The sequence below is a fragment of the Emiliania huxleyi genome (genome assembly GCF_000372725.1).
Source record: "Emiliania huxleyi CCMP1516 unplaced genomic scaffold EMIHUscaffold_98, whole genome shotgun sequence".
NCBI classification, from domain to species: domain Eukaryota; phylum Haptophyta; order Isochrysidales; family Noelaerhabdaceae; genus Emiliania; species Emiliania huxleyi.
This window is the reverse complement of record NW_005194754.1, coordinates 266,148-277,437: the sequence shown is the minus strand read 5'-3', so window position 1 is coordinate 277,437 and position 11,290 is coordinate 266,148. Positions and strand designations below refer to the sequence as shown.

Below are 11,290 nucleotides of genomic sequence, written 5' to 3'. Positions count from 1 at the left end.
CGGAGTCGGGCTCGGACTTAGACGCTGTATGGTCGGGGGCCATGAACTTAGACGACATAAGGCCAACTCCGGGCAAAACCCGGGTATACCTGAAAAGCCTCCCGGTTTACCCGAAAATACCTGGACGCGTCCCGACCAACGTATGCCGCGCACGACGCCATATCGCCTTCTCCCAGGGCCAGTGCGCTACTTGCGGCGCGCAACGCCTGCTCAAGTACCCCCCCCACCATGTGCTGCCGCTATGCGTGCCTTAAGGCGGCTGCGGCGAAGCGGCGGGCGCGGCATGCCGATGGCAGTGCGGACGATGCGGTTGCGATGTGTTCTGCTTCAAGATCGTGGCGGTGCTTGGCATGCACTTCTGCGATCCCAATCAGCTCATCGCAACGAAGCAGCGCAACAAGCTGGCTGCTGCCAACAAGGCCCTATGCTACCTCACGCGCGGAGGCGTTCAAAGAGGACCAGCACACACAGGCTTCACCGTCACGCGTTTGATTAAGCTTGAGGAGCTTCGTGTCATGTGAGAACTGTTTGGCTAGACGTCGCTCAAGAATGAAGGAGCAGCAACGAAAATCGGAAGAGGAGGATGCTGAGGCGGCGATTGCTAAGCATGAAGAGGATCCATCGCCCTCCGCAGGCGAAGAAAATTTGGGGGCTGCGCCGTATCGTTGATCACGGTGGGAGCCTCCTGGCCCCAGGCCGTGCCACGGCCGACTTAGCCGATGTAAGAGGCTCCCGCTGATCTTAGACCGCGCAAGCACTCCAGCGTGGCTAGCCACACTTAGACCCGTCCAGCCTCGAGGCTCAGAACTTAGACTACTACCCAACCAGTGTGTGCCCAGACCACACTCTCGCCTGCGTCGCAGGACAGGGGCCCGTCTCAAGGAACCCGACTAGGCCCAGAAACCCCTTAGCATTTCTAAGTCTTAAGCGCCAGGTCTGATGAGCTGCGGGGCTTGTGTTGTGGCACCCAGTCAGGTCATGCACACCCATATGCCGCAGATGTGCACAATCTCACACACCAACGAGCTCCCCACCAAATTCACATGACTGTGTGATCACAGTGGGCGTATGTTGTGCCTTGATGTGGCATCGTTCACCCAGACAATGCTGTGCCTCGACAGTCCTCACGGCACCTGATTCGCCGCACGGCAAAGTCCTTGCCGTTTGCCACCGTGCTACCGCAACCCCTCCCGCTGCCTCGACGGGAGTAGACCGTTGTTGTCGCGCCGGTGCTCGATCGGCACCAGCGGCGAAATCCTTCTGGGACGAGCCCGGCCACCAGCAGTGAGGGGGTTCGGCTGCAGCGGGCACAGGCGAGATCTCACGACCTCATCGTTGAGGGGCGGGAGCGGGAGCTTGGAACTGCAGTGCTGCACCATCGGCAGCGGAGGCAGCACGTCGGCGGCAGAGCTCACCGTTATGTGATCGCGAGAAAAGCTTGTCGGTGCTTTTTGTCCCACAGCTTTGCTGGAGTCTTTGGCCGCAAGAGGCTCGGCAACGGCCGGCGGGTCAAACGGCATCTGGCTTCGCCACTTGGCCGAGTCGGCTCCGCGGCTTACAAACGCATCGAGGGAGCTCGCGTACCAGTCTTGCGAAGCCATGGCGGCCGCAGCCTGAACACGCGCGCTCGCGCGCGCCTTGAGCGCGCGGACAGTACGTGAGGAGGTGCCGGGGGCTCGCAGGAGAGTTCCGCAGCGATGTAAAAGGGACGGCCGCACAACTTGGAAAGGAAAAGTTTCCATGAACATGTGCACATGTGGCATGTTGGGCGTGTAGGCATGTGAAGGCGCGCCGCAGCCCGGGCCAGAGAGGGGTCTTCGATTTCAGTTTGCGCCTTCGAGAACGAGATGAGGAGAAGTAATCTCGCGAGCTGTGTATGTGTGTCTTTAGCTTGGAGCAGTCGCACTTGGGCCGCCACAAAATTCGGGTCACTCCTCTCGCAAACCCTGTCAGCAGTCCTCCTCCGGGAATGTACGTAAGAGCCACATACATTGACACTCACGCCGCGCGTAGGGCCCCTAGGGGCCTAGAGAACACAACCCCCTCTCCCTTTTGTCCCAGTGAGCTAAAAGTACATGCACATGCACATGAGAGAGAGAAAAAGAACGAGGGCCGAGCAGCAGCGCTCGCTCGCAGAGCTGCACACGACCGCACACACCCGAATTTCTCCAACATGCCTCGCGCCTCATGCCTCGCGCTGGCGCTGACCGCTGCATCGACGCCCGCGTCGGCGTACGCGCTGATCGCTGGTCAGCCCCGCGGCGAGCGAAGCCGCAGGGGCAGCGCGGCGATGAATCTCGCCATCATGATGAACGGGCTGCCGGGTGCGATGGGCCGCGAGATTGCGAGTGCTGCCATCCGACGAGAGGGCGTCACGCTCGCGCCGTTTGCCTTGACGGGCGCTGGGATGGGCGGCGAGGTGGAGGTTGACGGGGTGACGGTGCGGCTCTACGAGCCCAGCGAGAAGGAGGAGTGTGCCAGGCTCGCCAAGGAGGCGTACCCAGAGGCGGGCTCGCTGGTGTGCATCGACTTTACGCACCCGACGGCGGTGAACGGCAACGCCGAGTGGTACGGCGCCAACCGCCTGCCCTTTGTCATGGGCACGACGGGCGGAGACCGCGACGCGCTCTTCGGCGTGACGCGCGAGTCGGGCACGTATGCGGTGATTGCGCCCAATATGGCCAAGCAGATTGTCGCGCTGCAGGCGGCGCTCGAGCAGATGGCGAGCGACTTTGGAGGCTCGTTCGAGGGGTACGCTCTGTCGGTGGTCGAGTCGCACCAGTCCACCAAGGCCGACACCTCGGGCACCGCGAAGGCCGTCTCCACCTCCCTCGCCAAGCTGACCAACGAGCCAGACTTCACCGCAGACGACTACGCGCAGATCCAGCGCGTGCGCGACACGGACGAGCAGCTCGCCGGCGGCGGCAGCTCGCACAGGGGCTGCTCGCCCGTGCCCGAGGCCTTCCTCGGCGGCCACGCCTTCCACACCTACGCCCTCACCTCTGCCGACGGCAACGTCGAGTTCCAGTTCCGGCACAACGTGTGCGGCCGCTCAACCTACGCAGAGGGGTCAGTCGACGCGGCGGTCTTCCTGGCGAAGCGCGTCGGGGCGGCCGCCGAACAGCGCGTGTACGACATGGTCGACGTGCTCAAAATGGGCGGCATCTGAGGGCAGGCCGCCCCGCAGCAACACACGCACAGCAGCGGCGCGCTGACGAGGGTTTGCCGGTCCCGTGCCCCACGTACCTCCTTCACACTCCGCATATTTTTTGCGTACACGGCTGTACGATTCGAACACTCAAAAACGAACTCCACCAAAACACCGAAAAAACACTGGCCGCGTCGGGTCAAAAGCGATACCCGATATACACAGTACACCTACATCGCAGTACACGGAGCTTACAACAGCTTTACTGGCACGAGAGGCGACCACAGGCCCAACGGGCCGCCGCTGCTCAGATGTCAGAAGTGGTGGGCCTGGCGCGACTCTGGGATGCACCTCATGAAGGACGGGTTGACGACGCGAAGGGGCCTGCCCTGCCCGCTCATCTCGTCGAGAGCGCGCATGTGGGCGGGGGTGAGGTCCGAAGCGCGGCGGGCGGCGGCGAGGCAATCAGCGGCGTGGGGTGCGCTGGAGCACTTTGGCGCGACCGCGACGCCGTGCCGCAAGCTCCAGCCGAGCAGCACCTGCGCGGGTGCCATCGCCGCCTCGGACGCGACGCGCGCCACGGTGGGGTGGTCGAGCAGCCGCGAGCGGTGGGCCTTGCCCATCCCGCCCGGCGCGCCGAGCGGCGTGTGCGCCTGCACGGCGACCCCCTCGGCGGCGCAGTAGTCGAGCAGCTCCCACTGAGGCAGCAGCGGGTGCCGCTCCACCTGGTTCACCGCAGGTCGGACGCGGCACGTCTTGAGCAGCTCGCGCAGCACCTTTAATTAATTAATAATAATAAGTAATTAATTAATAATAATAAGCACGTCTTGAGCAGCTCGCGCAGCACCTTTAATTAATTAATAATAATAAGTAATTAATTAATAATAATAAGCACGTCTTGAGCAGCTCGCGCAGCACCTTTAATTAATTAATAATAATAAGTAATTAATTAATAATAATAAGCACGTCTTGAGCAGCTCGCGCAGCACCGCCGCCGTCGCGTTGCAGACGCCGATCTCGCCCGCCTCGCCCGCCTCGCGCGCCTCCTCGAGCGCGGCCCACACTGCCGCGAGGCTCCCGTCCTCGCACGCCTTGTCGGGCCAGTGCAGCAGCACCAGGTCGGCCTTGCGCCGGCCGAGCCTCTGCAAGCTCTTGCGGAGCGACTCTCGCACCCCGCTGGAGCCCTGCCCGTCGCCAGTCACCGCACGAGGGACCTTCGCGATGAGGTAGGCGGCGGGGGAGAGGCCCTGCCCCACGGCCGTCTCGTTCTTGTACGTGGGCGCCGTGTCGACCGCCGCGAAGCCCTGCGAGAGCATGGAGGCGAGCGCCTCCCCCTTGAGCTCCATCGTCCCGAGCGCGACGGCGGGCAGCACGCCTCCGGACGGGAGGGGGACGCCGCTCCGCCGTCCGTCGGCCGGGCTCCGCCGCGGGCGCAGCGAGGCGCCGCCCTCGCCGCCGGCCGGGGGGGCGGCCTCGAGGGGAAGCGGCGCGGCGGGCGGCGGCGGCTGCGCGAGGCCACGGTAGAGGGCGGCGAGGAGGAGGGCGGCGGGCGGGGTCGCGGCGGCGGAGATGAGGCCGAAGCCCTCGTCGTAGGCGGGAGGGGCGAAGGAGGCGAGGGAGCGGGCCACGAAGCGCGCGCCGCTCTCGCCCTGCACGCCGCCCGGGTGTCCTGTCCGGCCTCGCACCCTGCGCTCCATCTCCTCCTTGGGCGGGCGCAGCGCGATGGCGTGCGCCGGAGCCGCCGCCGCCCTCGCCACCTTGAGCCAGTGCTCGCGCTGGTCGGCGGTCAGGTTGGTGCGGTCGATGACCTATCATCGACTCATTCCCATTCAAGTAGGTCGGTAGTCCACCAATCGTGGAGGGTGGTGCGGCGATAACCACGCTGCAGCCGCTGCGCAGCGCCTCCGCCGCCCGCGCCTCGCACGCCTCGCGCTTGCCGGGCTTGCCTACTCACCAAAGCAGCCTGGCTCTTTCATCGGTCCGCCTCGCGCGCCTCGCGCGCTCGCCGGGCTCGGGCTCGCCGTTGGCGACGGTGTCCTGGCAGACCACCACCCACCGCCGGATCGCCCCGCCGCCCCCCTCGCCGCCCCCCTCTCCCGCGAGGAGCGCCTCGCAAAAGGTCGACTTGCCTGCCCCCTGCGGCCCGCACAGCACCAGCAGCACCGGCCACTCTGCCCAGTAGCCTCCCAGCAGCGCCGCGCGCGCCCCGAGCGCCTCGCGGGGAGGGCAAGGCACAGCGACCCCCTCACCTGGCTCCGCGAGCTGCTCTGGCGAACCGAAGGCCTCCTCGGGTGTGCGGAACGCGAGGCTGCCGCCGTGCGCCGCCCCGACCGCCGCCGCGAAGTCGCGGTCCGAGTCGCCGATGTCGCCCGGCCGGCCCGCCGCGTCCCCGGTGTAGCTCGACGCGGCGAGGTGGGCTTGCACGCCTCCGTTGAGCTCGCGCAGCATGAGGCCCCACATCGGCGCGCCCGGCTTGCGGTACTCGCTCTTTTGGGTCGCGATGCAGGCGAAGAGTGGCACGCCCAGCTCCTCCGCCACCCAGTCGATCACGCCCTTGACGCGCGCCGCCGTCTTGCCCTCATGCGCGCCCTTGATGCCGCCCTGGTTCGAGAAGATGACGAGCTTGCAGCCGGCGGCGTGCGCAGCGCGCAGCTCGGCGAGCACCCCGCCCGACCAGAGGGCGTACTGCGAGAGACTCGTCGGGAAGACACCCTCGGGCAGCAGCCACCGCACCAGCGTCGCGTCCAGGTCGTACGCGGCAACCTTCCCCCGCGGCGCTTCGCTCGGCCGGCGCACGATCACCTCCTTCGGCACGGCGCTGTACCAGCGCACGTCGGGCGGAGTCGCGACCGCGCGCGCGACACCCAGCTTGCCTCCCGCCGCCGCGGCGGACGGCGCCGCGGCGGATGGCGCCGCTGCGGGCGGCGCTGTTGTGGGCAGCGTGGCGGCGGGCGGCGCGCCGTCGCCCTTCTCCTCCTCCTGGCTGTAAGCACCGAGCTCTCGAGGAAGAACCCGCCGCCGCTTGGGCTCGGCCTCGGCGTCGCCGGCGTCGCCCGAGGGCGCCGCTGCCGCGGCGGCCGCGGGAGCCGCACCGGCCGCCGCCTCCGCCGCAGCGACCGAAGGCGGGCCGGTGGCGGCAAGCGGGCTGGTGGCGGGCAAGGCGGGCGACGCGGCGGGCGATGCGGGCGGTGCAGCCTCGCGCTGGACGCGGCGGTAGCGCGAAGCGTCATCGAGCCGCTCCTGCCGCATGGCCGGGAAGAAGACGACCCGCCGCTCGGCGTCCGTCACCAGCGAGGCCGCGCCGGCAGAGTGGGCCGCCTCGAGGCGTGCGGCCAGCTCGGGCGCAAAGGCGGTCCACCCGCCCGAGGCAGAGTGCCACAGCCAGCGCACCGGCCGAAGCTCGCCTGCGCTCTGCGGGCCGCAGAGCGTGAAGAGCGCGTCGGCAGGCAGCGCCTTGTCGAGCGCCACCTGGCCACCCGCGGCGAGCGCGCTCGACTGGTCGCCCTTCCGAAGCCACGTCCACTCCGCCTCGGCAGACGGCCGCACGCCGGTGACGTTGGAGCCGCGGGCCTCGATGATGGCGCCGGCGGGCTGCAGGCGGACGACGCACTGCACGCGGCTCACGGTGGCGGCCTTTGGCGCGACGTCCTTCCGCCCGAGCTCGAGCCCGTCGGTCGCGGAGAGCGGCGCCGCGCCATCGGAGCGGTGGAGCCAGACAGCCATTTTTTTTTCTCGGACGTGGCGCGGGAATGGGGACGGCTGCGACTACAAACCCTGTCTTCTTTCTTTTTTTGGCATGACGCAATTTTAGCAGTCTAACGCGGCCGTGTAGGCGGCGTCAGCGGCTCCATCAGCTTGCCAGCCCGCCTTGACGACCTGGCTCGGGGCGACTTGACCCCGCTGCGAGCGAGCCTTCCTCTCCGGGCGGCGGGCGCGTCGCACGTCACTTGCGACCCAGCTCGACGCGCCGCATATATGACGCCGTGAGTCAAGACACGCTGCTCACCTGGGCCGCTCGGCACCGGCAGGCCGAGGCGGTGCGGCTGCTACTCGCGGGGGTGGGCGGACGGCAGTACCTCACTTCCTCGCAACGGGTGAGCCTCAGCCCTCTCCAGCCCAACACCCGTCCGCTCACGCGGATATGAACCGCCGCCGGGATGCATGCTTTCTTGCGTCCTTCTCAGTGCTAAGAGACGCAGCGCCACATCACTCCATTACTTGCAACTTGGCCATCTTGAGACTTCCTCCCGCTGTGGGGCAAGAGCACACGCGGAGCGGGGCTCGGACGGAGCGCGTGGCGGGAGGGGGCAGGTACAACAAACTCTACAGCACGCTCTACGTCTCGACCAGCCGCATCGATCAGCCGCAGCGGCTCCTGCACACAGGAACGCGCGAGGTACACAAGCTGTACTAGCAGCTGCGTGAGGAGCGAACGTCTGCACGACGAGTCACTTACAGACCCCCAGTGTACTCGACTAGGTGGCTGCGCACAACGAGTTTCAGACACAAAAAGACACACAAGCGCACGCTGGAGCCTATAGGTGTAGCGACGCGTGCTTCCACTCGCGTTGGGGTGCAGCCGCAGGCCCCACGCGCCAAAAACGCCCTTGAAGAGCGTCTCGCCCGCCACCTTGTCCGCCACCGTCTGCAGCGCCGTCTCCGCGTTGACCGCCAGCCCGAGGAAGCCCTCCTCGCCCGTCGCCTTGTTCGGCTTAAACTTGAGGGATGGCTCGCTCAGCACCTCACACGCCAGCCAGTCGACGATGAACTCGGCGAGGACGCGCCACATGCGCGGCCAGTTACCCTCGAAGTACGCCTCCCCTCCATGGCGCACGATGAGGTCGTGGAAGCGCCCACCGTAGCGCCGCCGCGTCGCTGGGTCGAACTGGCCGTCCCGCCATACGTTCTCGTTGCCCGAGTCGCCCGCCTTGAAGCCCGCCTCCGTGCCGTCGGTCGAGTAGAGCTCGTGCGGCGAGTAGCGGTCGTGGAGCGAGTAGAAGAGGTACTCCGTCCACGCCCGACTCAACGCGCCGGCGCAGGCAGGCGGGTTGGCCTTGACGACGCGCAGCGCCTCGCACACATGCGCGCGCGGGACTTTGTGGCTCTCGAAGATGGAGCGCGGCGTCACGCCGACCGAGTTGTAGTGGCCGCGAGCGGCGCACACCCGGCCCGCCTGCTCGGACGCGGCGGCCATGGCGCGAAACTGCGCTGGCGAGAGGCGGCCCGTCTTGTCGCAGTTTGCGAGCAGCCGGAGCTCCGCCGCGATGGCGACAAAGACGGTGCACACCTTGGTGGTGCCCGGTGCGCAGAGCTCGTACAGCGCATGCCGGTGCGGCGACTCGAGGTGCGCCGCCTTGCCGCACGCCTCGGCAACGCCGCGGAGGGTGAACTCGTGCAGCAGCGCCGCCGCCTCCTCCTGCAGCCGGATCGGGGGTGGGGGTTGCGGAGAGAGATAGGAGTTGGAGCTCGCGGCGGGTGCTGGGTGGAGCTAGGGCGGCGCGCCTCGGAGCCTCTCGAGAGAGTCCTTCACCAGCTGCAGCTTCGCCTCGGTCGATGCCCGCGCGTGGACAGCCTTCATGAGGCCGTCGAAGGTGGGCTTGGAGAGGAAGGCGACGAGGCGAGCGACGAGGCGAGCCCGCGTCTCCTCGTCGACGGCTTCGAACACGCCGAGGTGGAGGCGCTTCACGGCGCTCTCGAGTGTGACGGGGTCGGCGTCGTGCTCTCGCCGCCAGCGGGCGCAGACGAGCGCCGCCTCCTCGGCGGTGTCGTAGACGCCGAGGTAGTGGTTCTTGCCATCGACCATTGTTTGCGCCTGAAACCGCCCCGCCGGCGTGGGCGTCACGCCCTCGTACCCGGCTCGGTTCTTGGAGGGGAGAAGCACGAGCCTCTCCGCCTTCGCCTCCGTCACCGCGTCGGCTGCGGTGAGAGCGGCGGCGGCGGCGTCGGCGGCGGCGGCGACGGCGGCGCGGCCGTGCTCCGTGCCCGCGAGGTAGACCGCCGCCTCCTCGGGGATGCGCCACGGCGGGTCGCCGCAGTAGCAGGTTGCCATTGATTCTGAAGGTTACACGGCAGAAGCCATCGCCAGGATCCAGGTACACTTGCTTGTAGCCGGACGCTGCGATGCTGCTTTTGAACAGCGTCAGCCCCTTGCTCGCCGCCACGCGCAGCACCTCGCCGCGCCTCACGACAATCTCCTCCGACTCCTCCTCCGGCGCAGCGCAGAAGTTGCGATCGCCGTCGGAGTTCATGTAGCAGCACCACTCGCCCCGAAGCGTGTAGCAGGGCTGCGGCGGAGTGAGATGCCGCCACTTCTCGCAAGCGTCGCACTGGACCCAGTCGCGCAGGCTAGTCAGGTGCGAGTGTCGGCGTCGAACGGCTGACTCCGAGCGAGAGTCGTCGAACGCAGCGTAAGCCTGCGAGAAGTTGGGCTCCGACTCGCCCACCAAAAGCAGCAGCAGGTCGTCCTCTGCCTGCGTCCACACCTGCCGCCACTGCCCGCCACCTCCTCCCGCCCGTAGCCTGTGCCAGCGGTTCCGCAGCGCACCACTCGTCCGTCCCGGAAAGAGCTGCGCCGTGTCCGCCCAAGAGCGTGGCGGCACACGCGTGACGACGCTAAGACTATCGACGCACTGCTGCAGGCAGTGTGCAGCGGGCGTGGTGAGGCTCGAGGCTGCCAAGTGCGAGTGTGCGCGGGAGGCCGGTCAGGAGGCTAGTTGGCTCCCATCGCAACTCACACGCGGCTGTGGCACACGGGCGAGACGCTGCTGCCTCTCGTGGCACTGCTCAACGACGCTCAACGCCTGGGGGGTCTGGTTGGGCTCTGTGCGGCTGGAGGAGAGCGGAGAGTGGAGCGGTGGTGTGCCCGAGTGCAGAACGGCGCACGCTGCGCACCAGCAGCGCGTGGAGAGCGGCGGACGCCGGCCAGCAGGTCTCTCTCGTTCGTTTCAAGGCCGCCAAAAGAATTTTCGCAACCAGCCGTGTTATGGCCCTGCGACCGCGCACCCCCCCACGGTCGAGGAAGAGGGTGCGTTCTGCAGTTAAGGGGTAACCCGGTACACGGAACCATCCCTCGGAGACGTGTTATGGCCCTGCGACCGCGCACCCCCGGGGCTAGGGCTCTCGGGCTCTCTAGCCCGTAACCCGATACCGAGCGTCCGGCCAACTCAGAGCTCTCTACTCAGGTTCTCTCTGCCGTAGGTTGCGCGCCGCTGCAGGGCGGGCTGCGCGGCTCGTCGCTCGTGCGTCAGGCGCGGCCGCGGCGCTCTCGCCTCTGCCGAGGCGCGCTAGCTGCTCGCCTCGCCGCTCTCCCCCCTCTCTCGCACCTCTCTCTGCACTCCTCGGCGGCAGCCCCGCAGGCTCGGGTCGCTGCAACCTCGAGTCGGGTTGGAGCGGCTGGGCGGCGCGGGGGCCAGCGTCGGCGGCGCCGCCCCGCCGCCGCCTCAACTCCTCCTCCTCCTCCGTCGCTGTCTACATCTTTCGACGGCATGCGCCGCCTCGCAGGGCGCGTCCAGAGCAGCTCGGGCGGCGCTGCTGCGGCGGGGGCGGATGGCGCGGTCGCCGCGCCGCTCATCGGTGAGCCGGCGCTCCCGCGCGGCGCTCCGGCGGCCGGCGGCGTGTTTCGCCGCTGCGGAGGGCGTTGTCGTCGCGAGGGGCGGGCCCACGGCGGCGGAGGCGCTGCGCTGACGGCCGCTGACGGCGGCGGTGAGGGCCCAAGCGCCGGCTGAAGAAGCGTTGCCGCGATTGCCGTGGCGTGCCGCCTGGCGGGCCCGGCGAGCGGTCCCCGCCGGTCGGGGCTGCCAGCGCTGCACGGTGCGAGCCGCAACTCCCGCCCCCCGCCACCTCTCGCCCCTCCCCCAGCCCTCTCCCTCTGCCCCGCCTCTCGCCCCGCCCGGGACTCTCCCCACGCCGCCTCTCCGCCACCCACCAGCCATCCCCGCCCCAGCCACTTATGCGCACCCGCACGCGTCCCTGCCGCAGGCTGGCGCGGCGACAAGGCGATCGAGGCCGAGCATATGCGCTGGAGGCGACGGCCTCGACTTGCGCGCGATCGGCGCCTCGCTCCTCTCGGCTCGGCAACGATATGTGGCGCGCCAGCGTCGGCCCGCTGCAGGTAACCCCGCACACAGTCCTATACAGATTCGC

General features: G+C 68.1%; 4 protein-coding genes across 4 annotated transcripts; 2 read left to right on the top strand and 2 right to left on the bottom strand.

The window, feature by feature from the left end:
• Nucleotides 1–2,290: 2,290 nt before the first annotated feature.
• Nucleotides 2,291–3,169, top strand: DHPR (Dihydrodipicolinate reductase; the record flags this gene model as incomplete). Its single annotated transcript, XM_005756342.1, has 1 exon — nucleotides 2,291–3,169. The coding sequence occupies one exon, from the start codon at nucleotides 2,291–2,293 to the stop codon at nucleotides 3,167–3,169; it is 879 nt and encodes a 292-aa protein (XP_005756399.1).
• Nucleotides 3,170–3,639: 470 nt separating this feature from the next.
• Nucleotides 3,640–4,536, bottom strand: EMIHUDRAFT_44703 (hypothetical protein; the record flags this gene model as incomplete). The annotated part of the gene is made up of 2 exons (XM_005756276.1): nucleotides 3,640–3,924; nucleotides 4,138–4,536. Coding segments are annotated over 2 exons (684 nt in total), but the record flags the coding sequence as incomplete, so codon positions are not given.
• Nucleotides 4,537–5,422: 886 nt separating this feature from the next.
• Nucleotides 5,423–5,857, bottom strand: EMIHUDRAFT_45172 (hypothetical protein; the record flags this gene model as incomplete). Its single annotated transcript, XM_005756275.1, has 1 exon — nucleotides 5,423–5,857. A coding segment is annotated over one exon (435 nt), but the record flags the coding sequence as incomplete, so codon positions are not given.
• A 4,775-nt stretch (nucleotides 5,858–10,632) lies between these two features.
• On the top strand, nucleotides 10,633–10,872 carry EMIHUDRAFT_312664 (hypothetical protein; the record flags this gene model as incomplete). Its single annotated transcript, XM_005756274.1, has 1 exon — nucleotides 10,633–10,872. The coding sequence occupies one exon, from the start codon at nucleotides 10,633–10,635 to the stop codon at nucleotides 10,870–10,872; it is 240 nt and encodes a 79-aa protein (XP_005756331.1).
• Between the last annotated feature and the right edge of the window lie 418 nt (nucleotides 10,873–11,290).